This window comes from Dromiciops gliroides, chromosome 3, assembly GCF_019393635.1.
Source record: "Dromiciops gliroides isolate mDroGli1 chromosome 3, mDroGli1.pri, whole genome shotgun sequence".
Lineage (NCBI taxonomy): Eukaryota > Metazoa > Chordata > Mammalia > Microbiotheria > Microbiotheriidae > Dromiciops > Dromiciops gliroides.
In genome coordinates this window covers 604,458,433-604,483,757 of record NC_057863.1, presented here as the reverse complement: position 1 = coordinate 604,483,757, position 25,325 = coordinate 604,458,433, and the positions used below count along the sequence as shown (strand labels likewise).

General features: G+C 48.5%; 2 protein-coding genes across 2 annotated transcripts in view; both read left to right on the top strand.

Annotated features, from left to right (window-relative positions):
- SMPDL3B (sphingomyelin phosphodiesterase acid like 3B) overlaps positions 1–15,760 on the top strand; it is a 31,869-nt gene extending 16,109 nt beyond the window's left edge. Inside the window, exons 5-9 of the mRNA XM_043993110.1 lie at positions 4,856–4,999; positions 6,948–7,120; positions 9,084–9,264; positions 10,169–10,302; positions 14,571–15,760. Of these exons, the coding sequence (XP_043849045.1) occupies positions 4,856–4,999; positions 6,948–7,120; positions 9,084–9,264; positions 10,169–10,302; positions 14,571–14,936 (998 nt within the window). The 3' untranslated portion in view covers positions 14,937–15,760. The remainder of the gene's footprint in view (positions 1–4,855; positions 5,000–6,947; positions 7,121–9,083; positions 9,265–10,168; positions 10,303–14,570) is intronic.
- An 873-nt stretch (positions 15,761–16,633) lies between these two features.
- Positions 16,634–24,682, top strand: XKR8 (XK related 8). The gene is made up of 3 exons (XM_043993111.1): positions 16,634–17,013; positions 21,914–22,110; positions 23,461–24,682. Exons 1-3 carry the CDS (start codon positions 16,721–16,723, stop codon positions 24,150–24,152), a joined length of 1,182 nt encoding a protein of 393 aa, XP_043849046.1. The 5' UTR covers positions 16,634–16,720; the 3' UTR covers positions 24,153–24,682.
- Positions 24,683–25,325: the final 643 nt, after the last annotated feature.

Below are 25,325 nucleotides of genomic sequence, written 5' to 3'. Positions count from 1 at the left end.
TACTGATCTACTTATTTATCTGCTTATCTATCTACTTATCTGTTGATCTATATCTGTCTATAATCTATCAAGCTATCTGTCTGTCTGTCTGTCTCTCTGTCTGTCTGTCTATCTATCTATCTATCTATCTACCTCCTTGGTGGCAGTCTTCTGCCAGGCCGGTTTGTAGACTTCAGGTACCCAGTTCTTCCCCAGCATGTCCTTGGGGCTGCCTTCACATCAGAGGAGCTGTTCAAACTTCTGTATGATTGGAATAGCCTTCAAGACCCCAGAATCTCCTCGGTGCCATGATGAGGCATGGGAAGACGGTTCTAATGGAAATGGATTCAGTGGGATAAAAAAGAGTTAGATGAAAGGTTCTTTCTCACAGTCAATCAGCAAGCATTTATTAAGTACATACTCTGACATTGTGCCAAGTGTTAGAAATACAAAGACAGAAGTGAAAGATCCCAGCCCGAGGGCCTACTTTATCAAGCTAAAGGATAAAACAAAAAATACATGCAGACATAGATGGATGGTGCCAGCAGTTCAGACTGTTGAGAGAGAGAGAGAGAGAGAGAGAGAGAGAGAGAGAGAGAGAGAGAGAGAGAGAGAGAAAGAGAGAAGGGGAATGAAAGGGAAAGGAATAAGCATTGATACAGAGCCCCAGATGCTTTACAAATATTACCTCATTTAGTTCTCACAACAACTCTGTGAGGCAGATGTTGATATTATCCCCATTTTACAGGTAAGGAAACTGAGGCAAATAAATGTTTAAGTGACTTGCCCAGAATCACTCAGCTGACAAGAGTTTGAGGATGGATTTGAGTTCTTGACTACAGGACCAGTACTCTGTCCACTGTGCCACCCTGCTGGTATTGATGGATTTCTCAAGTAGTTTAGTTAAGAAGGAGAGGTGAGGGACAGCTAGGTGGCGCAGTGGATAGAGCACCAGCCCTGGATTCAGGAAGACCTGAGTCCAAATGCAACCTCAGACTCTTAACATTTACTAGCTGTGTGACCCTGGGCAAGTCACTTAACCCCAATTGCCCCGAAAAAAAAAAAAAGGGGAGGCGAGAGGTTTGTTTTTGTTTTGTTAAAAACACTTGGATGAGGGAACTCATGATAGAAGAGGATCTCCAAATCCAAGAAAAAAAAAGAAAGAAAGAACTGTGGAGTATAGATGCTGATTGAACCATATTATTTCTTTTGTTTTGGGTGCTGTTGTTTTTTTTTCTATTTTGAGGTTTTGCATCACTGCTCTGATTTTTTTCTCTTGTAACAGGATTAATGCAATTATGTGTATATATATGTGTGTGTATATATCTATATGTATATGTATATGTATAGAGATATATAGATATAACCTATATCAGATTACCTGCTGTCTAGGGGAGGAGGGAGGGAGGGGAGGGAGGGAGAAAAATCTGAAATTGTAAAGCATGTATAAACAAAAGTTGAGAACTATCTTTACATGTAACGGAAAAAATAAAATACCTTATACATTAAAAAAAATACAAAACACTTGGATGTTTTTGTAGGCAGTAGTAGGGAGAGATTGAACGTTAGAAAGAGAGTGAGGGGGATGATGAGGACAATCTGCTAGAGAAGACAGGAGGGAACTGGGTCAAAGGCACACCTGGAGAGCCTGGCTTTGACGAACCAGAGGACCAACTTACCATGAGGGACTCGGTGTTAAGAGGACAGTAGTAGGAGGTGATGTCAGAGGGATGTGAAATGAGGAGGGGAGAAGAGGAGGTTTTCTAATGGTCCTTTTTTGTTGAGGTATGAAGTGAGGTCTTCAGCAGAGAAGATTTGGGGAGGGAGTGTTATGGAAGGCAGGAAGAGAGGAGAAAGTGTTTGGAACAGCTGTTGGGTAGGATAGGAAATCAGAGAGGAGGGGAAGGATTGTCTTGCTAAGTAGTTAACAGTCTGGGGAGATTAGCCATGATAAATTTGTAGGATGCTCAGTCAGCATGATGTCATAATTTCCACAAGATATTTGCAGTAGCGTTGGGAAGATAGGTTACCATGTATATTTTGGGTTTTGTTTGTTTGTTTTTTGCAGGGCAACGGGGTTAAGTGACTTGCCCAGGGTCACACAGCTAGTAAGTGTCAAGTGTTTGAGGTCGGATTTGAATCAGTCCTCCTGAATACAGGGCCGGTGTTTTATCTATTGTGCCACCTAGCTGCCTCTTACCATGTATATTTTGAAAAGGAAGACTCAACATGACACCAAGGCTTCTGGAGTACCTTCAGCATGAGAGGGTAGCACCAGCTGGTCATATATTTTTTTGGGGGGAGGGGGGAGGCAATTGGGGTTAAGTGACTTGTCCAGGGTCACACAGCTAGTAAGTGTCAAGTGTCTGAGGCTGAATTTGAACTCAGGTCCTCCTGACTCCAGGGCGATGCTCTATCCACTGCGCCACCTAGCTGCCCCTCCAGCCGGTCATATTGAAGTGGAGATGGATTAAATTGATCAAATTGATCATGAGGTGTCCCAAAGAATAGTGACTCAGTTTCAGAAGTTTTATTGAAAGACTGATGACCACAGGGAGAACACCAGAAAGGTGTCTCAAATAAGGAGAGGAAAATGGTTACATTTATAGTGAGAAAAGTAGGTTATCTCCTCATTATCCCAGTCTCCTCCTTGTCGGAGGTTCCCATCCTATTTTGGAGCTCCTGTGGTGTTAAGACATCCCCCAAGGTAGGTACCTTTGTCACTAGGGGTGTGTTTTGGGGTTTTAAATGTCATTTGGTCCTTCTGTACATGTTCCTAAAAACATGTTCAAACTTGTCAGACCCCAAGGGTCTCTCTGTTTAGGATATCTCTTTACTTTAAAATCTGGTTTCTGGTACAGTTTATGTTTCCTGTCATCCAGGATTATTAATGGCTATTAATGGTTAATGATCCCTGGTTATGTCTCCTTAGGCTTCTGTTAATATTGTTGGTTGATAGGGACTTGAACCTTCTGTTACTGAACACAAACCTTAGTTTCTCTGTTAACTCTTTTAGCTACTATTAAACAAGTCTTAGGTTATCTGTTAACCCCTTTTAGCCTCCTCCATCAATTTGAGATTGATGTGATGTGACAAGTTCAGGAAGCTTCCTTGCTGATGAACAGTGTGGTCTGTTGATAAGCCTGTCTGTGGTCAAGGCCTTTTCTCTTCTCTCTTTGCATCAATCAATTCAGCCATCAATCATCAAATATTTATTAGGTTGCTACTTTGTGCTAGGCCCTCTGCTAGATGTTGGGCATCCAGAGACAAAAGGGAAAACATTCTAGACTGGATAAATGGAGGTAGGAATCACCTCCATAGAGATCACTGAACCCATGTCATCAGATTCTAAGGAGATTACCAAGTGGGAACATGTACCTATACAGGTGTGTGTGTGTGTGCATGCAGATGATTTATGTATTTACTTGTGTATGCATGTACATATACATATGCATCTATATATGTAACAATCACACCTATTATGGATATGGTTCAAATCTTATGTTCAATTTCCATTGGTCATTGCCTTCCCTCCTCATCTGTCCAGCTGATTCCAAGATTGCACATTCTCTTCTTTATATTAGCTTTCCCTAACTTTACCCAGGGAGGTGGGAAAGGGGAGTGATAAGATTTCCTTGAGGTCATAGTAAAGGTTTGAGGTCTTGTTAATTAACTTGACCTCTGATTAGAACCCTACACCTATCATCTTGCTTTTGAGGAGTTCAAAACATTTCTGGATATCAGAGATTATTATCTTCATTTTCAAAATGAGGAAACAAAAGAACCAATGGTTTGTGGATTTTTTAGGCAGGGTGAATGTTGAAACTATGACTAAAACTCAGGGTCTTCTGACTTGTGTCCTCTCCTTCCTACCTCTCCCCTCCCCTCTCTGCCCTCCCTTCTTCCCTCCCTTCCTTTCTCAGGGTTAAGTGACTTTTTCAGGGTCACACAGCTAGTAAGTGTCTGAGGTCAAATTTGAACTCAGCTCCTGACTCCAGGGCTGGAACTCAATGCACTACCCCACCTGGCTGCCCTGCTCTTTTTCTATTATTCAGATTGCTCATTCCTAGAGGTCATTGAGAACCTTCTCCTATTACAGGATAATAGCTTTGATGTTCCAGCCAGACTTAATTGTTTGGCATTCCTTCTCCAGGCTTCATGCACTCTTTGTTCCAACCAGACTAGCTAGGTGCCTTTTCACAGGCCTCCCCTACCCCCCATCTCACCTCCAATGGCTAGACTGTACTCCTCCTGTTTGCTACTTCTTAGAATCCTTGGCTACCTTGAAAGCTCAGCTCAGGTGCTGCCTCCTATGGGAAGCCTGTGTCATTTACCTGAGTCCTTAGTGCCCTGCCTCCCCTTTAATTATTATGTATAAAATGATCTCTCTTTGCAGGTAGCATAATAGTATATTTACAAAACTCCAGAGAGTAAGTGACAAAATAGGGACAATAGTTTCTGCAAGGTTGCATCTAGATGTAGTATAGATCTGCAGAAATCATTAGCATTTCCATTTCCATACTGTCCTAGCAAAGACCAAAGAAGGAACAGTAGAATAATATATGTGAAATGCTTCACAGACTTAAAGTTTGCTCTCTAAAGAAAGTGCTCTAAATGCTGGCTATTTTTATTACTACTCTTATTATTCCAGTAGCGCATGGCCAAGGGGAGTAGAGAAGGTCAGCTACGGCCCTTCCTTAAGTCACTTAGTATTGCTTCAGTGGGAGTGCAGGGATGGGGAGAGCTGAAACAGATTGATAAAAAGAGGGGTTTTTGATTCAGTCATCTGCATTATCTCTTTTCCTATTTAGTGAAGATAATTTTAAGAATGACATTTAAAACTGTTCTCACTGTTCCCTTTGTATTTTCTCCCTAGAAACCAAAGTCTACTCTGCTCTGGGAAATCATGATTTCCATCCCAAAAGCCAGTTGCCAGCTGGAAGCAACAATATATATGACAAAGTAGCCGAATTGTGGAGGCCGTGGCTCAATAATGAATCTGTCTCTCAGTTCAAAGAAGGTACTTAACGGTAGAGAAAAAGAATGCTTGGGCAACATCATATGCAAAAACGGTGCACCTGACTTAGCTTCAGTCACATCCATGTGGGCCCTGAGTTGTCCCCGCCTCTGGTGTAGGATGCATGACCCATCTGTAGCCCCTCACCCAGGCCCCCTTCTGAATTATGGAGAGGGCAGAGGGGAGCTGAGCATGCAGTCTGGGGCCCTGGAAGTCCAGTTGGGGATTGTACCTATAACAGGGGCCTCATTAGCACCAAACTCACTAACAGCCCCAGGCAACAGGACCAGAAAGAGTAGAGTCAGGCTGAAGGTTAGTACTGAAGATGTGGGCCTGCCTAGAGCAGGGGTGGGTATGTCCCCGGTGCCAGGCCACAAGAATCATCTGATCAACAAGCCTTGCCTTGGGTGCGTCTTATTCCAAATTTCAGAAATGTGCTTTCTTCCTATTCATGTTGTAACGATTGGAATAACGCCACCTGCTGGATACTTACTGTAGAGGAGTTCTGCCCATGAAGGGAAGGTCTTTGAGGGCAAGACCAGGAGTCAGGAAGTGACGCGGGCTAGTGGGAGGAGGAAGGAAGAGACTGGCGCTCAGTCTCGCTCTCTTTCCTCTGGACTCTGGTGGAGAGCGGAGCTAGAAATGTGCTCTCCCTTTAATAGATAGGAATCTAGGCCTTTCTCTCTCTCTTTACCAAATTCTTGTTTTCCTTAATAAATGCTTAAAAGTCTAACTCTTGCTAAAGCTTGTAATTGATTGGCGACCACTCATTAGATATTTTAGACAGACTAGCTAGAATTTTAGCCCTTAACAATGTACATCCATGTTTTACTATCATAATGACTTGAAAATGAGTTAAAACAACAACAACCAAACAAGAAATCCAGATAGTTCCACCAGATGGAGGCAGCAATAGAAGTCACCTGGGATCCCTGTAGGCAGCAGTCATGCAGCCATCCCTTCTTCTCCAGCTTGGGTTCATTCATCTCTGCCAGGGATGGAGAGGGGGAAGAGAAGAAGAGAGGGCTAGTCAGGCCTGGGAAGGGAACTTGTGCTCACAGGGAGCCTCTACCTGTCCTATTCATTGCCTTAGGATGTACCCAGGCCGGGGAGACTTTGAGCCTTTCCAGAGGATTATTTGAGACTCTTCTGTAGATCTTCATTGGTGATGAAGACATTGAGTCTAGGAACCAGTGCCCAAGGGACCTTTTGATTTACCCTTTGTCCGCCCACCCCTGCTTGAGAGCCAGAAATCATGTCTGGCTCCCTAATTTGAGGGCTGTTTTCTTGGAATCAAAGCAGACATTTTTGTGGGGAGTAAGAGGCTCAAGTTGAGATCCTTCTGCCTTCTTCTTGATTCCCAGGCAGAAAAGTGTTGCAGCATCTTTGATAGGGGGCACTTTGGCTCCACCAGGAGCAGTGATACCTGGGATGAGTGAGGTTTCCAGGGAGCCCAGTGGAAGATCATGTACCCAGAAGGCTGTTTATATCACTAAGCAGCAAGAGAAGTCTCTTAGGACAGGCTGGCAATGAGACCTCAGCAGCTGCTGGGGCATCTGGGAGGGAACAGAAGTGAAGAAGACAGAAGGTTTGAGGTGCCTGGGAAGGGATAAGGCAAAGGAAGGCAGAGCAAAGGACATTGCCTGACCAAGTCAGCATGTTCTTTAGGGAGTCACAATGTTAGTGCTGCAAGGCCCTAAAAGATCATCCTTAAGAGGGGAAGAGCTTGGCCCAGGGTCAGGCACAAAGTTTAGGGCAGAGCCTGGTCTCAAACCCAGCTCCCCTGACTCTGAGGCATCCTACTTTGTTTCCACTTAAAGCTGAAGGAAATGAGTGAGTGTAGGCCTGGGCAGAGGTGTCTTGGGAGCACGTGTGTTGTGAGAGCACGTGTGTCGAGGAAGCACACATACACCTTCTTTTCTACCCCACACACACACACATGTCACCCCAGGTGCCTTCTACACGGAGAGGCTGCCTAGTCCAGACAAGCCTGGGCGAATTGTGGTACTCAACAGCAACCTGTACTATAGCAACAACAAGCTGACGGCCAACCTGGACGACCCCGGGAGCCAGTTTCAGTGGCTGGAGGATGTGCTCAGCAATGCATCCAGAGAGGGAGAAAAGGTAAATAGATGGTTTTCCTTCTCCTCTCTCTGAGGGTGGTGGCCTACAGCCTGGTCTCCTGTCCTGTCCTCACCTTCATTCAGCAAACGTTTACCGTGGACCTACTCTCTGCAAGGCTCTGCCTTCCTGGGAAACATGCAGAGGGTAAGGCATTGTTCCTCTGAGACAGCCAAGTGTTGCAGCAGGCACAGTGCAAGCACAGCGCAAGCTTGGAGTCACTGCCTTGGACACTTCCTAGTTGTGTGACCCCAGCCAAGTCACGTAACTTTTTTCAGATTCAGTTTCTTCATCTGTGAATGGGGATAATACTACCACTTATGTCTTTGTATATATACACACATATTGTCTACTGGATCAGAACCTATCTCTAAGCTGTGTATGGCCAGAGCTGCACAAGGCCAGAGACCAGTGAGTCAGGAATTAGAGACAAAGTTTATTTTCTAAGTGAGGAAAAAGGCTTGCAGGCAAGGAGGTGCTATAGACATATGTGCCAGGGTCCCACCCTTAATGGGGGGGGCCCTGAGGTAGTGTGGGGAGATCTCAATACTTATACTAGTGGCTGCTTAGTGAGTTGTAGCCCTGACAATGAGGGAGCAGCAAGCATGGGACAAGTTTGATTCATGGCAGGATGTTCTGACTTTGTTCAGTGTTTGTCTCTGGTCATAGAACATCTGGTGAATTGTGTGACTTGCCCAGAGGGTAAAATCATCCAGCAGGTGATTGCAAGGGATTGTTGTCCTGACAGCTTGCTTGCTGTGTCTTAGCTCTGGAAAACAGGGGGTCTAAGTTTTACCACTCATTGGTTCTCATTCATTCTGCTGTCTGAGACCTTGCAAAACAAGTCAGATTTCTCTTCTTCCTCACAGCCTTCTTTACTTGAAGATAATGATTATTTTTCCCCTAAGTTTTTTCTTCTCTAGACCAAGTAGCCCCCATTCCTTCCCTGTGGCCTGGTTTGGAGTGCCCTCTGCCCTCAGGTTTCCCTTCTCCAGATGAACTCAATGTCTTCATGTCTTTCCTAAAATGTGGTGCCTAAAACCAAGCACAGTCCTCCAGATGTTGTTGGACTGGGGCAGAGTGCAGGTGAACCAATCACCTCCCTCATTCTGGACAAAGCCCTCTTATGCTGCCTAATTTACACTGATTTTTTTTTTTTTTGCCACCATGGCATTCTAGGCAAGTAGGTGGTATGGTGGGTGGAGTGTAGAGACTGGAATTGGGAAGCCCTGAGTTCAAATCCTGCCTCAGATGCTTACAGAGTCTGTGACCCTGGGCAAGTCGTTTAGCCTCAGGTTCCTCATCTCTAAAATGGGATAATAATAGCATCTACCTCCCAAGGCACTTTGTAATATGTAAAGGATGGCTAAGAGGAGGAGGATGTTATTGAGATGACTCATATTGATCGTGAAGCCCTCTAAATCCTCAGGTCACATGGATGGTTGTCCATGCCTGGATAATAAGATGGGTATGTAGTGGTCCCAGCCCAATAAGAGGCAAATGTAGAAAAGGGAGAGATGTCTTTAGGTTGGGGCAATCAGGGAGGGCTTCCTTAAGGGAAGGAGTAGGAGCTAAGCATTTATATTGTTCTTACTATGTGCCAGGCACTAACAACCCATTTTACAACAAAGGAAACTGAGGCAAACTGGTCAAGAGGCACACAGCTAGTAAGTGTCTGAGGTCAGATTTGAACCTAGGCCTAATGCTCTCTCCTGCGCTCCACCAAGCTGCCCCAAGGTACTGGCACCCTTCCCAGAGTCTCAGATTTGGAAGGGCCTTCTGGTCTAATCCATACCTGAAGGGATTCTTATCTACAACATCCCCAATAAATGGTCCTCCAGGGACAGAGGAAGCCCATCCCGGAAGCCCAGGCATTCAGCAGGCAGAGATGGAAGGGATCCAGGAAGGAGTCTTCCCTTTTGGTACCCTAGAAAGTCCCAACAGCCCAAACCCTTTCCTTTCCCAGGTGTATGTCATTGGTCACGTGCCCCCTGGCTTCTTTGAGAAGACCCGAAGCAAAGCCTGGTTCCGGCCCAACTTCAATCAACGCTACATGGAAATTATCAAGAAGTACCATCATGTGATTGCTGGGCAGTTTTTCGGTCATCAGCACACTGACAGCTTCCGGATGTTTTATGATGACACAGGCAGGTGTCCTGTCCTCCAGGGTGGCTTAAAGCTATGTCTTCTCCCTTTTTCAAATAGCCTTCCCTCCCGAACTGTAGGGATTTCTTTGGCCAGGGAATTGGCAGGTCTCTTATTCTTCAGTCATTTTCAGTCATGTCTGACCCTTCATGTCCCCATTTGGGGTTTTCTTGACAAAGATACTGGAGTGGTTTGACATTTCCTTCTCCAGTGAGAAAACTGAGGCAAACAGGGTTAAGTGACTTGGTCAGGGTCACCCAGATAATAGGTATCTGAGGCCAGATTTAAACTCTGGAAAATGAGTCTTCCTGACTTCAGGCCCGGTGCTCTATCCACTGTACCACCTAACTGCCCTTAGGCCTCAGGAGCCTCCTATATTTCAGTTCTATAAGTTACACCACCAAATCAAGGACCTACCATTTGTGGAGCCCCGTTCTGGGTGATAGGGGAGAAGGCCTGGGCACTGTCCTCATGGAGGATACGGTCAGATAGGGGAGAATAAACCATATCTGCAGAAATCCATGCCAGGCATGGGGTATGCTGTTCTAGGGGACAAGGGGAGAAAAGTCTGAGAAGGTGGGGGCGGTTCCTAAAGGAGGTTAGCATTTGAGGAAGGTTTTAAAGGGTGAGGAAGTTCAATAGGAGGAACAGGAAGAGGGTAATCTTCCCGTGGGGAACAATGGGAGCACAGGTGCAGATGGGGGGTTGTGAGGAGTTCAGGCTGGCGGTGATTTAGAGCATATAGAGAGGGTCTCCAGGACACGAGGCTGAAAAGGATGGGTGAGAGAGAAAGCAGATTTTGATTAATTGAGGGGAAAAAAAGCAGAGCAGGGCTAGATTTTAGACTTCCTTGAATGTGGGTGTAAGACACTCAAACTTCACTCATCTCTGCCTTCTTCTGGAAAGGTGTCCCCATCAGTGTCATGTTCCTAGCTCCCGCGGTGTCTCCCTGGAAGACAACACTCTCTGGGGTGAGCAACGGAGCCAATAATCCTGGGATCCGAGTCTGGGAATATGACCGAGCCACCTTCCAGCTTCAGGTATGCACAGGCATGACCCCATCCAATGTCATTCAGTGCAATCAGCAGTGGTTAACCACCTGGAGGGGGGGGGGGGAGAGAGAGAGAGAGAGAGAGAGAGAGAGAGAGAGAGAGAGAGAGAGAGAGAGAGAGAGAGAGAGAGAGAGAGAGAGAGATACCTTCTACCATGTGAGCCTAGCCAAGTTAGCCTAAGAGCACTGGAGGAGAGAAATGCAGACACAGAACTGGGGGGATCAGAAGGCTTTCTACCAGAGATGGCACATGCTCACTAAGCCTTGGCCATGGGATTCTAAGTGGCCCAGGTGAGGAGGGAGTGCCTTCCCAGCAGGGGAGACAGCTTGTGTGAGTCCGGGTAGAACACCGAGTTCTGGGAACAGCAAATAGGTCAGTTGGGCTGGGATATGGATTTTATGAAAGGGAATAATGTGTAATGAATCTAGGAAGGAGAAGGGAGCCAGTAGTGAAGAGATGAGGGATTTGTGTTTTAATTTAAAGGCCATAGGGGGCCCCTGAAGGCTTTTGAGCAGGGGAGAGACACCATCAGACCTGTGCTTTAGGAAGACAGGTAGCTCTGAGCTCGAGCTAGAGGAAGGGGACTAATTAAGAAGCTGCTGCAACAGTGCAGCAGAAATAACGAGGGCCTGAATTGGGGGGGGGGGATGATGGATGTGACATATGTTGTAGAGGAAGGCTCCACAGGACCTGGTATTTGGTCGCCTTCCTCACCCCATGCGGCAAATGAGTCACAAAATCTTGTTTTTTCTATCTCTCATGCATCTGTTTTGATCTGTTCACACAGCCCTCACTTTGGCGCAGGCCCCCAGTCCTTCTCACCTGAAGGGACTGAGGGTGCCTCAGCAGGTTAGCAATCCAGCTTCCATATCGGGGATCCCCTCAGAGAACATCAGCCGAGCTAGGACATACATAGCTGGAGGGCCCTGGAGGAGGCACGCTGGTCATGAGGAACAGGAAGGATTGGGGGGAGGGCACAGCAGTGGGAGGGCTCTGATCTCCACTTCCACAAATTACAGCACCCCCCCCCCCCCGCCATGTTTTAGCAGATGGATTCATAAGCTGTTGAAGCCAAAAGAATTAGTCCACAGTATTTTGGCCTCTTAGCTTGGAGGTAGCTAGTGAGCACTTGATAGCATCCTGGGGTCTGGAGTCAGGAAGACTTGGGTTGAAATCCAGCCTCAGATACTTATCTGCATGACCCTGGGCAAGTTACTTAACCTCCTTTTCCTCAGTTTCCTCAAGTGTAAAATGAGGATAATAATAACATCCACTTCCCAAGGGTGAGGATCAAATGAAATAATGTTTGTACTTAGCTCGGTGCCTGGTACAGAGTAGGAGTTATAGAAATGCTTATTCCTGCTCCCTTTTCCTTTCCCCCTCACTCCAAGAGTAATCATATTAGTAGTATTCATAGCTAAGGGCAGCTAGGTCATGCAATGGAGAGAGTGCTGGGCCTGGAGTTCAAATCCAGCCTCAGATACTTCCTAGCTGTGTGACCCTGGACAAGTCACTTCACCCTGTTTGCCTCAGTTTCCTCATCTGCCAGATGAGCTGGAGAAAGAAATGGCAAACCATTCTAGTATATCTGCCAAGAAATCCCCAAATGGGATCACAAAGAGTTGGACATGATTGAAAAATGGTTATATGGAAGTATAAGTGCTAAGTACTAAGTGCTTTAGAAATATTATCTCATTTGATCCTCACAACAACTCTGCCAGGTAGTATGTGCCTTTTATTTTATGTCCACTTCACAGTTGAGGAAACTGAGGCAGAGGTTAAGTAACTTGCCAAGGTTCCCACAGACAGTAAGTATCTGAGGCTGAATTTGAACCCAGATCTTCCTGACGAGACCCAGCATTGTCACCAGCAGCTTCTAAGTCAACAAAGGGAAGGGCTTTCTTTCTTTCTTTCTTTCTTTCTTTCTTTCTTTCTTTCTTTCTTTCTTTCTTTCTTTCTTTCTTTCTTCCTTCCTTCCTTCCTTCCTTCCTTCCTTCCTTCCTTCCTTCCTTCCTTCCTTCCTTCCTTCCTTCCTTCCTTCCTTTCTTTCTTTCTTTCTTTCTTTCTTTCTTCCTTTCTTTCTTCCTTCCTTCCTTCCTTCCTTTCTTCCTTCCTTCCTTCCTTCTGGGGTTAAGTGACTTGCCCAGGGTCATACAGCTAGTAAGTGTCTGAGGTGGGATTTGAACTCAGGTCCTCCTGAATCCAGGGCCAGTGCTTTATCCACTTTGCCACCTAGCTGCCCCCAGGAAAGGGCTTTCTTTCATCAGTATCTTAATCCTTTAAAAATGGAGCCTGGTGACTCTTTGGATCATTCACTAGGGTTGGGTTATCACCAGTAAATCATCTTAAAAAAAGCCTGTTTGTCTCCCATTTATCCCCCACCTTTCCAAGGGGCTTTTCCCCAGGATTATGGGAACAGTTTCTTAATAATTTGAGAGAAACAAAGAACCAACTTTTTAACATGTTTCCCCAAGTCTTGGACTTGGGGTCTGCAAGCCTGGGTTGGAGTAAGGTGCTAATGAGAGTCACAACATTAAGTGCCACTTTGTGGCTGTCTGCTTGTGACTGAGCCACTTTTCTCCTCCTGGCCTCACTTTCCTCCACTCCCAAGGGAGGACTAGATGACTCCCCAGGTCCCTTACACTCTGACGTGCTTTGTTCCAGAGGCAGCAGTTGGTGGTGCAATGGTTAGTGCACCACAGTCAGGAGGACCTGATTTAATACCTGTCTCAGACAATTCCCAGCTGTGTGACCCTGAGCAAGACAATTCCCTCATTCTGCCTCAGTTTCCTCAAAATGAGGGTAGTAATAACACCGTCCTCCCAGGGATGTTATGAGAATCCAGTGCTTTATAAAATGCTTAGCACGGAGCCTGGAACCTAGTTGATACTTAAGAAATGTTTCTCTCCTCCCAGATCTGTGACTCCTGGGGCTAGGGTAGGAAGGGAGCAGGCCTGAAGGGCTTTAAAAGCCAATAAAAGGGTTTTCTATTTGATCCTGGAAGTAACCGGGAGACTCTGGAGTTGATTGAATAGGAGGGTGAGTTTTAGGAAGGTCAGTCTGACAGCTGTGGGGAGGGGGTGGCTGAAGTGGGGTTAGTCCAGACATGAGGATGTACCGATTGGAATGACGCCACCTGCTGGAGACTTACTGTAGAAGAGTTCCACCCATGAAGCGAAGGTCTTTGAGGGCAAGACCAGGAGTCTTTTCTTTGGCATGAGGAAGTGACGCGGGCTAGTGGGAGGAGGAAGGAAGAGACTGGCGCTCAGTCTCAGTCTCTTTCCTGAGGACGCTGGTGGAGAGTGGAGCTAGAAATGCTCTCTCCCTTTAATAGATAGAAATCTAGGCCTTTCTCTCTCTCTTTACCAAATTCTTATTCTCCTTAATAAATGCTTAAAAGTCTAACTCTTGCTAAAGCTTATAATTTATTGGCGACCACTCATTAGATATTTTAGACAGACTAGCTAGAATTTTAGCCCTTAAACAAGGAGATGAGGCCTGTCCCTGGTGGTGGTGGGCTTGAGGAGAGATGAAGGTGGAGATGACAGGACCTGACCACTGATTGGATATGGGGTGTGTGGGCAACAGTGAGGAGCTGCCGACGACTCCTGGGCCTTAGTCTGGGCTCCGTAAATATGAACAAAGAAGTAGACTGTCCTCTCAGGGAGCTTCCACTCTAATGAGAGGTGGAGGCACTTGAAAGGGAGAAGGTTAGAGAGGCCTGAGCCCCTCTGGTGAACTAAACTTGGCCTGGCTGGTCCTCAGATGGCCATTACCAGGTGGGGGCAAAAACTTCTCACATTGGGTTGTGATCTGCACCCTTGAAGGGACGAAAGGGCTTCAGACTGATAAGCCTTTTCATTAGCTGTGTGACCCCCATCTGCCTCAGTGTCCTCGGTTTGGTGTGTGAAGATCATATGAGATAGTATTTGTAAAATAGGGACCGGCACTAAATCAGTTAGTTGTTGTTATATCTCAGATCCAGTTGAGCTTTTCAGCCTTAGGTAATACACATTAAGTGCCACAGGCATCTGAGAGGGAGAAAAAGGGGGAGGAAAAGATGAGAGAGGAGGAAGAGGAGGAGAGAGAGAGAGAGAAGAGAGGAGGAGGAGGAGGAGGAGGAGGAGGAGGAGGAGGAGGAGGAGGGGGAGGAGGAGGAGGAGGAAGGAGGAGGAGGAGGAAGAGGAAGCTGGAAGTGTTTGGCTCATCAGACACCAGATCCTAGCTGACATCGGCCTCTGTTCTTGCCCCTTCAGGACATGGTGACTTACTATTTAAATCTCACCCATGCCAACCTGCAGGCCCCAAGGTGGGAGAAGGAATACCGTCTGACTGAAGCCTTCCAGGCCCTGGATGGCTCAGCAGCCTCCATGCAGCGGGTGCTGGACCAGCTTACCCAGGATAACTGTGCCCTGCAGAGATACTACCGGTACAACTCTGTCAGTTATGATTTGGACCCTTGTGAGCAGGGCTGCCGGGCAGAGCAGCTGTGTGCCCTGAGGGAGGTGGACTTTGCAGGCTATGAAAGGTGTATCAACTCCTCCTGTGGGCTGTCGGGGTCCCTGCTCCTCCTCTGCCTGATGATGGGGCTTCACTTGATCAGAGTCCTGGCTCCCCGGTAGAAGAGAAGCATTGTGGGGAGAGGGGTTGGAGCAGGCAAAAAGATTCTGAAGCTCCAGTCCTTTGGGAAGTCAAAGGGATACATGAGGAGAGAGAGCAAGAGAGAGCCCCGGACTGAGAAAGCTCTTCACGGCCTGGCCCCTCCCCGCTTCCCAATCTCCCCCTCTGGGAATCTGCCATTCTGTGACACTGCTCACCTTGCTGTACCTCAAAGAAGGAAGGAAATGAGTATTTATTAAACTCCTACTGTGTAAACTCCTACCATGCTGAGCACTTTCCAGTGTTATTTCATTTGAGCCTTACGACAACCCTGGGAGGTAGGTGTTGTTATTATACCCCCTTTACAGAAGAGGAAACTGAGCCAGACAGGAGTTAAGGGAAATTGCCCAGGCTCACACAGTTTGTAAGTGTCTGAAGCTGAATTTGAATTCAGGTCTTACCCACTACAGGCCTCTTGCTCTTTCCACTTCCATATACAGCTGCCAAGACCCTCCTTCTCTATTTTGGGACTATTCTATGGGTGGAATACTGTCTCTCCTCTTCTTCCTCATCGCTGCTTCCTGGTTTCCGTGTCTTCCTTCAAGTCTCAGCTACAATTGCATCTTCTGGGGGCCCACTTTCTTGATTTCTCTTCATTCTAGCACCTTCCCTCTGGGGACCATCTGCAGTTCATCCCACATATATCTTGTTTGAACATAGTTGTCCCTTCATGTCATCTCCCCATTACACCGTGAGCTCTTTGAGAGCAGGGACTGACTTTTACCTTTGTACCCCAAGTGCTTAACACGTTGCCCAGTACGTGCCAAATAAATGCTTGTTGACTTGATTTACTGACACACTGCCTTTCCTGATTCCTCCCTCCTAGAACTTCCTCCCCCTCCAAAAAATCATTCTCAGATGAGGAAAATAGGCTTCGACTCCTTGTGTGGAACTCCCACAGCAAGGGAGTCAACAATCCTGCTGGCTGCACACCTCAAGATTCAGTGGTATTTTTATTTTTTCGTTGAATATTTCACTTTAATCTGGACTGAGTGACCTCCGAGGTCTCTCCCAGCGCTGACATTGTGTCCGTTCTGGGCCACAGGTTGACCATCACCTCTGCGACCTGTGATTACGCTTCCTGGACAGGCATCTCCTCCAAACAGATGCCTGGATGGAGGGGTCGGGGTACCTCGTGGCACATCCACACTGGACAGGGAACCAGAGACCCGACAAAGGCCTTGAACATGGTTGATTTCACACCCTCTACTTTCCAAAAAGTGTTAACCTTCTCTACTAAGGGGTGGGGGTGGGGTTTGGATCAGTAGTAGCCCTTTGCTACAAGGGGAAACTGAGGCTCCTCCCCGTTTCGATACTTCCCGACTGGAGCTCAAGTAGCTTAAAAAGCAAACAACTGGAGACCTGGCTGGGGAGGGGAGTGCTGGGGAGAGACTCTCTTGGGCTCCGTCCCATTAGGGAGGAGGTGGAGCATATCTGGTCCTGGCCGCTCCTTGAGGAGGAGAAAGGGGCGGGGCTCTTGTAAGGAAAAGGAGGGAGGGGGCGGGCCCCGAAGGGAAGGAAAGGGGAAGAGATGATATAGTGGATAGGAGGGGACGCGATGGAAGGGGCGTGGCGTGGCGGGGATAGGAGAGAACGCGATGGAAGGGGCGGGGCGTGGCGGGGATAGGCGGGGACGCGATGGAAGGGGCGGAACCTCCGCGCTCCATTCCAGCCGGCCTCGCACTGACCCGGCCCGCCGGCGTCCTGAGCGGGAGTGGTACCAGCCGAGGCGGGAGGAAGCGGGGTCATGTCTAGGCCCTCCCGGGCCTGCCGGCTCCGTGATCTGGTGCTGACGGCGTTGGGCACGGGCGCCTTCGTGCTGGACCTGGGCGCCGACGTGTGGGCCGCGGGCCAGTACGCGCTCCAGGGCCGCCTGCCGTGGGCTGCGCTGCAGCTGGCCGCGCTGGGCCTCGCCTCGGCCGCCCTGCAGCTCTTCAGCTGGGCCTGGTACAGCGGAGACCCCGACGACCTGCACCCAGGGCTGCCCTCGGGCCGCCGTCTGGCGCTGCTGCACTTCCTGCACCTGGGCTACCTGCATAGGCAAGTCCCCGCGCCTCCCGACTGTGCCTCAGTTTCCCCCTCTGTCCAGTGACGCGTCGTGGGGGGGGGTGCTAGATGGCACTTACGGTCCTTGCCAGTTCTAGTCGGGGAAGGAAAGGACACAAGCATTTCCTTAGGGCCCGCTATCTGCCAGTCACTCTGCTAAGCGTTTTATAATTATTTCAGCTCACGCTCGGAATAACCCAGAGAGGTAGGTGCTGTTATGCTCCCCATATTTTACAGATGAGGAAACTGAGGCAGCGCGTAAGCGAGTTGCCCATGGTCACACAGCTAGAAAGCGGTCCTCCTGACTCCAGGCCGACACTGCCCACCACCCCACCCAGCCGCCCTAAGTATAAATGCTATCATTATAACTAGGACTAATATTCTTAGCCAGAGGCCATGTGTCCTAAGAAATTGGGAAGCGTGGGCAGGACTCACTTGCTCCTCCCTCCCCAGCTCTTAACTCCCAGCCTTATCTTTAGTAGATCAGATTAGATAAAGCATTTAAATCCTTTGATATAAAGCCTGGTAAATCCTTACGTGCTCAGCCCTGGGAATAAAAACTAGAAAAGAAGCACTGAGCCTCCCCGCTGGGAGCTTCCTTTCTAAAGGAGGGGAGGGGGATTTTAAAGACTTTGGGAGGGACCGGTAAATCGGGGAGGGGGCGGGGTCGGAAGGTGCGGAGGAGGGAGGGAGGCAGAGAAGTTATCTTGGAGACCTTACTGAGTTCCTAGGTAGGGGGCATTCTTAGGGGGGTATCCGAAGTAAGTGCTTAAATGTTGTCTGTCTTTCTACCTCTCTCTCTCTCAATCAGCTGTTTTTCTCTCTTCCCCCCTCCCCCCTCTGAAGTAAAGTGACTCACCCAGGGTCCTGCCCAGCCAGGATGCATCAGATAGGACTTGGACTCGAAGGCCATCTCTTTCTCCACTGTACCAAGCTACTTGTCACTATAGAAATGCCAGTTATTATTCCTAGGGAATGGTGAAGCTGGAAGGCGCCTCATCTGCCACTTTACTTTGCAAGACCCAGAGGGAAGTGTCTTACTTCCAGCAGTGAGTTGGTGAGAGATGGGCCAGTGATTGCCCGATTAAAGCCTTGGGCATCATTTCCAGGAGTGGGCACTGTGACTGCCAAGCCTGCTGCCATCTCAGGCCCCCTCAGCAGCCTTCCATTTGTGCCTTGGGTGAAGTCTGGTATATGGTAGCTGCTTCCTCCTCCAGGTGGACCTTGGGGACTCGACTACAAGTGTTACCCTTCCAGCTCAGTGCAGTAATCCTGGTACCCTGAGGGGCACAGACGGTTGGATACAAATAAAATGCCATAGTCTCTCCTGCCCTGGGGTGCAGCCAGGGACCAGAACAGCATTTTATGTTGTGGGCTCTTCCTCAAATCTGCTTCTTCGGCCCTGGACCAAGTGGAGAAATTTTTTTGGCTAGTGAGGTCTCATAGTGTCAGGTGACGGGTTCAAAGTCCTGTCCTGCTAATCATTTGTTCTGTGACCTTGGGCAAACTTTTCTCCTTATTGGGCCTGTTTCCTCACCTCTGAAATAGGGTCATAATGCCTTCCCCACCTCTCAAATAGGGCTCTTTGGAGCGAGAGATGCTTGTGAAGGGCCCAGTACACAGAAAGCTCTTAATAAATGCTTGTTGGTTTTGAGTTGAAAATGTAGTGAAAACTAAACGGGTGGGATCGTTCCTGGAAATGGAAATGGAATGAGCCCTCCCCAATTGTCTCGGGGTCACGGCTCCTGAGAGAGTTGCCTTTTTAACTGGAAAAAAAAAATGTTCACCAAACAACAGCAAAGAGCTGTCTGTTTGCTCCATGTCCCCTTCCCAGACCTCCCAAGCTGCACTTGTTGTGCTGTGATGATTGGTCACTTTCCTCTGTCGTCTGAAGATGAGGCCTGGAAAAGTCACTCTGAGAACACTGAGGCTTAGGATGAGCCGAGGTGGGGGATTGAAGCTAATCATTACAAAAAGCCTTGGCGGTTTTTTAACCCGATAGTTTTTTATTTACTCTAATCTTTCATGCAACCTCATTTTTAGCCCTAGTAGTCAATCAAAGGTGGGACAGCCCTGTGGCCTGGGACAGCTGGAGTGAAGACAGAGCAGAGCATCCTGGATTTGGAGCGGAAAGGACCTTAGCGATTGTCCTCTTCCCCTCCTTTTGGATTAGATTAGGGAAAGCAGTTATTCATTAACCTCTTACTATGGGCCAGGCATTGTACTAAACCACTGGGTATACTAGCCCAAAAGACCTGCCCACAAGGAGTTTACAGTCCTAGAGAAGGTCTCTAGGGCAGGGGTACAAAAGTTGTCCAGATAGTCTGGGGTGGAGGAACCTGCTCAGTGGCTAGAGCCACTGTGGGATCTGTAGAAGGAGAGAGCTGCACTCCATGGCCCCTTCTAGCTCCAAAGCTTCCATCTTTTTTTTTAAGTGAGGCAATTGGGGTTAAGTGACTTGCCCAGGGTCACACAGCTAGTAAGTGTCAAGTCTCTGAGGCCGGATTTGAACCCAGGTACTCCTGAGTCCAGGGCCGGTGCTCTATCCACTGCACCATCTAGCTGCCCACAGCTTCCATCTTAGTAGCAGAAGCAGGATTGAAATCTAGGTCTTCTCCACCCCAAGGTCTATGTTCTACCTCCTAAACCAACTTTTATTATTCTGTTTTCTCTGCCAGAGAGAGTGAGCTTTGCTGGGAAAGGCCAGGACAAAAGTACCCAGTCATTAGGACCTGGATGCCATTGATAAGTTCAAGTGACCAGGTTCAGACAAACTACTTCCTAGGCTAACTGGCTGGTGGATAGAGAGCCACTGTTAGTATGTGATCTTTGAAAGAGCTGAGAAAGTGGGCCAGGCACCCACGGAAGGCCCAAAGAAGGGCCAGTGTCTGGGATGGAACCTTAGCCTTCGTTCTTGCTGAAGGACAGAAGTCCCCGTCAGAGGGGAGGCTTCACAGAGCCAGCATGCCTCATTAGAACAGGTCATGCCACACCAGCCTCATCTTCTTTCTTACAGGGTTACTAGACTGGCTCGATTTTACCAAACATCAGACTCTCTCATGCCTTTTCTTTTCTTTTTTTTTTTGTGGGGCAATGAGGGTTAAGTGACTTGCCCAAGGTCACACAGCCAGTAAGTGTCAAGTGTGTGAGGCTGGATTTGAACTCAGATACTCCTGAATCCAGGGACGATGCTTTATCCACTGTGCCATCTAGCTGCCCTTGTCCCATGCCCTTTCTATGGAGAAGATGGGGCAATGTGAGCTAAATTGATACCATTCTGTGGTATGGGAACTGGCCAAATGATTGGATGTCCACTTGGAAGAAGCGCAGCATAGAATATGTGTGTCTCCAGGGCTTAGCACAATGCCTGGCACATGGGAGGCCCTTCATCAATTTTTACCAATTGACTGGTGGGCCTTTGCTGCCATTTTGATCAGTACCTTGAATAAAGGTATAGGTGGTATGGTCATTACATCTACAGGCAGTACGATGCTGGGAACAGATGAGTAATAGATTCGATGACAGATTCGAGATCTAAAAAAAGATTCCCCATGATTGGTCTTTTTATACTGGGTGCCTTGTATGTAGTAGGCAGTTATGGAATGACTGTTGAATTGTGGCAGGTGAGAACATTGGACCAAATCTATTAAGATAAAATTTAAAAGGGATAGAAGTGGAGTCTTACACACTTGGATTTAGCAAATCAACCTCATAAGTACAGGATGGGAGGGACACAGCAAAACAGCAATTCATTTGAAAAAGATCTGAGGGTTTTAGTGGACTGCAAGCTCCATATGAGTTGAGAAATCTAAAGTATGTGAGTCCACTAGATCATAGGATCCGGGAGCAGAGGATGATGGGAAGTGTGCTTACTAAATGCCCATGTCCAATGTCCTGGGAGGTGACAGCCTCCACATTTTAAGAAAGGGCAGCCAGGATGGGGAGATGTTTCAATTGAAGAAGAGCAACATGAAGACATGCTAGTATTTGCAAGATGGAACAGACCTGTTCTTGGCCCCAGAGGGCAAATCTAGCAGCTGGGAGTGACTATAAATCACAAAGGGGCAACGTGGGGACTGATGCAAGGAAAAAGCCCTCAAATTAAAGGCTGTTTGTTGTTTGTAGCTGTTTTTGCCATCTGACATGCATTCCTCCGATTATTCACTAATTTGAACAGTTTTCAGGTGAGTATAGCAAGAACAGCTGTTATGACTGTCAGTTTTGAATGGCTAACACAAAAACAACCATTTATTATCAAGGGTTTTGTTTTCCCTTGAATAGTGGGAGCAAAGGGTGAGGTGTGTGTATCTCAGATCTGATCAGGTTAATCATCAATTAGCTCCTCCATGGGCAAGTTTAGAATCAAAGGTAGTGCCACCTGTCCTAACGCTTGCTCAGTGACTGGGTGGGCCCTCCTGGCCGGTGGGGACAGGCAGAACTGGAATTCTGACCTTTTGTGTGTCCCAGAAGCCTCTAGTCTAGGTCAAGCCCATGGGTTCCTCAGAATAAAGTTATTAAATGTATAAAAGAGGGGCAGCTAGATGGCGCAGTGGATAGAGTACCCGCCCTGGATTCAGGAATACCTGAGTTCAAATCCGGCCTCAGACACTTAACACTTACTAGCTGTGTGACCCTGGGCAAGTCACTTAACCCCAATTGCCCCGCAAAAAAAAAAAAAGTGTATAAAAGAAAATGCTTAGGATTACAAAGGAAACCAATTATCCTGCAATAGTGATGTCATGGACACCAGGTTCAAAAGCCTGTCCTGGGGCCTGAGACCTGGGCTTCCCTCAGCAGGGAGTATCAGGGTGCTGGGAATGAGGGGTCCTTTGCACTGTTGCCCCAGGAAACAGAGGCCTAATTCTGCTGCTGTTGGTGCACTGTGCCCTTCCAGGTGTGCCCGGGCCCTGAAGGTGGGATTTTCCCTGTGGAGGCAGGATGAGCCATCCGAGCTTGACCTGGACTATGCCAACTTCATTTCCATGGACATTAGCATGCTGCGGCTCTTCGAGACCTTCCTGGAGGCCACACCCCAGCTCATCCTGGTGCTCCACATCGCCCTGTGTACAGGCAGAGTGGAATGCTATCAGTGTGAGTGCTGCCCCAGAACCCGAAGGGTTGGGGTGGGTGGGGTGGGTGAGGGGGTCAGGAGGGAGGCAGGTTACCTTCACTTCCCCATGTGCTGCAGGGTCCTGGCCTACCAGGCCCGGAGAGATTTGCCCACTACAGGGCAGCATGTTGTTCCCAAACTGTGTACAGCATGCAGCAAACTCACAGGGGCACTGTGGGATAGTCCCACATTTTGGACCTCTTTAATAAAAGGCACTGTTAGCTATTTCCTTTGGTTCATGGGCTCCATGAAAAAATTGTTGTTCAGTCATGTCTGACTCTTCCTGATCCTGTGGCCCATATCATGCCAATAATGCTTGTGGAGTTTCCTTGGCAGAGATTCTGGAGTGGTTTGCCATTTCTTTCTCCAGTGGATTAAGACAGAGCTTAAGTGACTTGCCTAGGGTCACATAGCTAATAAGTGTCTGAGACCAGATTTGAACTCAGTTCTGACTGACTCCAGACCTAGTGCTTTATCCAATGAGCCACCTGGCTGCCATCACCCTAGAAAGTTTGGGAACCTCTGCCATCCAGTAATGCCTTAGCATAGCTTCTATCTGTGGAATGGTCCTGGGACACCCACCAGTCATGCATGGGGCAGAGGCAGCAGCTCTGGGGCTGGGACCAGGTCCGGGACATTTAAAAAATTTTTTAATTTATTTTGGTGGGGCAGTGAGGGTTAAGTGACTTGCCCAGGGTCACACACCCAGGTAGTAAGTGGCAAGTGTCTGAGGCTGGATTTGAACCCAGGTCCTTCTGAATCCAGGGCCAGTGCTTTATCCACTATGCCACCTAGCTTCCCCTTAGGTCAGGGACATTTTGAGGTGAGGTAGGAAGGAGTCAGACACTCTGCCTTTTTGCAGACTCCAAAGAAACCAGGGGCTCAATCCCAGATCTCCTGCCTCATCTTTCTCCCCAGCCCCTCAGTAAGGGGCAGGCCTGAGGAACGCTTGCCATGAAGGGAGTTCCTTCTAAGGCATAGTAGGTAGGAGCTGGGTAGGAACATCCTGGTCCAGGGTAGAACTCCCTAAGGGTGGGCGGGGAGCTGCGAGCATGTTTTCTGGGCACTTGGTTTTAGCTTAAGGCTCTCAGGGCCTCGTGTGTGGGGGGGCAGCACCTTCGGTCTTGGGTCTTAGGACCCGACTACCTGCTGGGTTCTGTTCCTTCTGCTCAGCTCTTCTGGGAGCCCGAGGCCACTGTCCTTTCTGAAATGGGGGCTAATCTCTCCTATGTCACTGCTGTGAGGAGAGACCTTGGCCACACCATCCAGTGATGTTTACGGCCTCAGCATCGTGGATCTGAGCTCATGCCTGTGGTGTGCGTGCTTTACAGGGCTGGGCATTAGCACCTCCTTCATTTGCATTTCGTGGACCCTGCTGGATTATCACCGGGCCCTTAGAAGCTGCCTCCCGACCAAGTCTTCCTTGGGTTACCTCTCTTCTACTGTCTATTTCCTCTGGAACCTGCTGCTACTGTGTCCCCGGATTGTGGCCTTGGCCCTCTTCACCACTGTCTTCCCCAGGTACATCACTGTCCACTTCCTGACCCTCTGGGTGGTCCTGCTCCTCTGGGTTTGGCTGCAGAACACAGACTTCATGCCAACCATTGCATCCGAGTGGCTGTACCGGGGCACCGTGGCTGTCATCCTCTATTTCTCCTGGTTTAACGTGTCTGAGGGGAGGACTCAAAGCCGCAGCATCATCCATTGCAGCTTCCTTGTGATGGACAGCCTCCTCTTGGGAGGCACATGGCTGGCATACAATGTCCCACTTCCCAACCCCTCCCTGTTGCCGTGGCTCCTGCTTGGGCCTGTGCTCTTCTTCTTGCTGGGCCTGGGGCTTCGTGGTGCCTACTACTATTGGCTGCACCCCAGCCGCCAAGCAACAGCCTTAGATGAGAGGGATGGGAGCCGGGGCCTCACCCTCCAAGACGTGCATCAGAACAGGAGGATGGCCAAACTCGCTCAGAGCTTCTTCCCCAGAGCTGCCCCTGCCAAGAGTGGGGACGTGAATGGTATCCTCTGAGCCGTGACAGGGACCAAACTGAGGAAGCAGAGGGGTGTGGGGCAGGCCAAGCCTTTTTGAGGCTTGGCTCTGATTCTCGGGGAGAAGTGTCAGAAACTATGTCTTCAGCTACTCTGTCTGGGAGTAACCCTCCCTGCCTGGCTCAATTGGAGAGGCAGCAGTGGCTCCTGGGGCTGCTTGCTTCGAGCTGAGAGCTGCCCTGTAGTCAGCAGTCCTGTGGGGTGTGGGGGGATATGGGATGGTGCCAGTTAGCTTGGGTAGTGCCCATGCCTGGGTGTGCCTGTCAGTGCCACTTAAAGTGCCTCATTAGCCTCCTGTCAGGACCAACGGATTTCTCTTTCCCTGGAGGATTTTTGTTTGTCATGGAAACACTTTCTTTGTATCATTTTTGGTACCTCCCATCTCTGGAGGGAAGAGATGCTGCTTAAGTCCAGGAGGGATGAGATTCATTTTACAGTGTTATGTGTGTATATGTTTTTTTATAAATAAAGATTTATTAGGATAGAGGAATATATGGCCAGGAGACAGAATCACTATGGAGACTGTGAGTTTTATTAAAACCTTTTGGGGGCAGCTAGGTGGCACAGTGGATAAAGTACCTGCCCTGAATTCAGGAGAACTTGAGTTCAAACCCAGCCTCAGACACTTGACACTTACTAGCTGTGTGACCCTGGGCAAGTCACTCAACCCTTATTGCCCTCCCAAAAACAAACAAACAAAAAAAACAACCTTTCAAATCTTCACCAGTTCAAAGCAACTGCAGGCTGCTAGCCCTGGCCTTGCAGGGCTTTGGCCTAGCACAGCCCCAGGCTTGTGGACACCCACGAAGTCCAGTGTCCTTTCCACTGTAACAAGGGCCAAGGGAAATGACATGATCCAGCCATCAAGGCTTCTCTCTTTTGGGTGGGGGATGAACTGCAGAGGCTCTGCAGGAGGCCTAGACCAATTGGGGAGCTGGCCAGCCAGGCTCTGAAATTCCCCCAGACCAAAGCCTACTGATTTGAGGGTCCCCTGCCACTGTGACCTGTCTCCCCCATCCACGGAAGTGCAACTGGTCAGGCTTCGACATCCCTCCAGCAGAGGACGCCTTCGTGGGCAGTAACTCCTGGGCTGGGACGACCCACAGCCCTACAGACTAAAACAAAGGAGTGAGCAACACTAGCATGGTAGGCA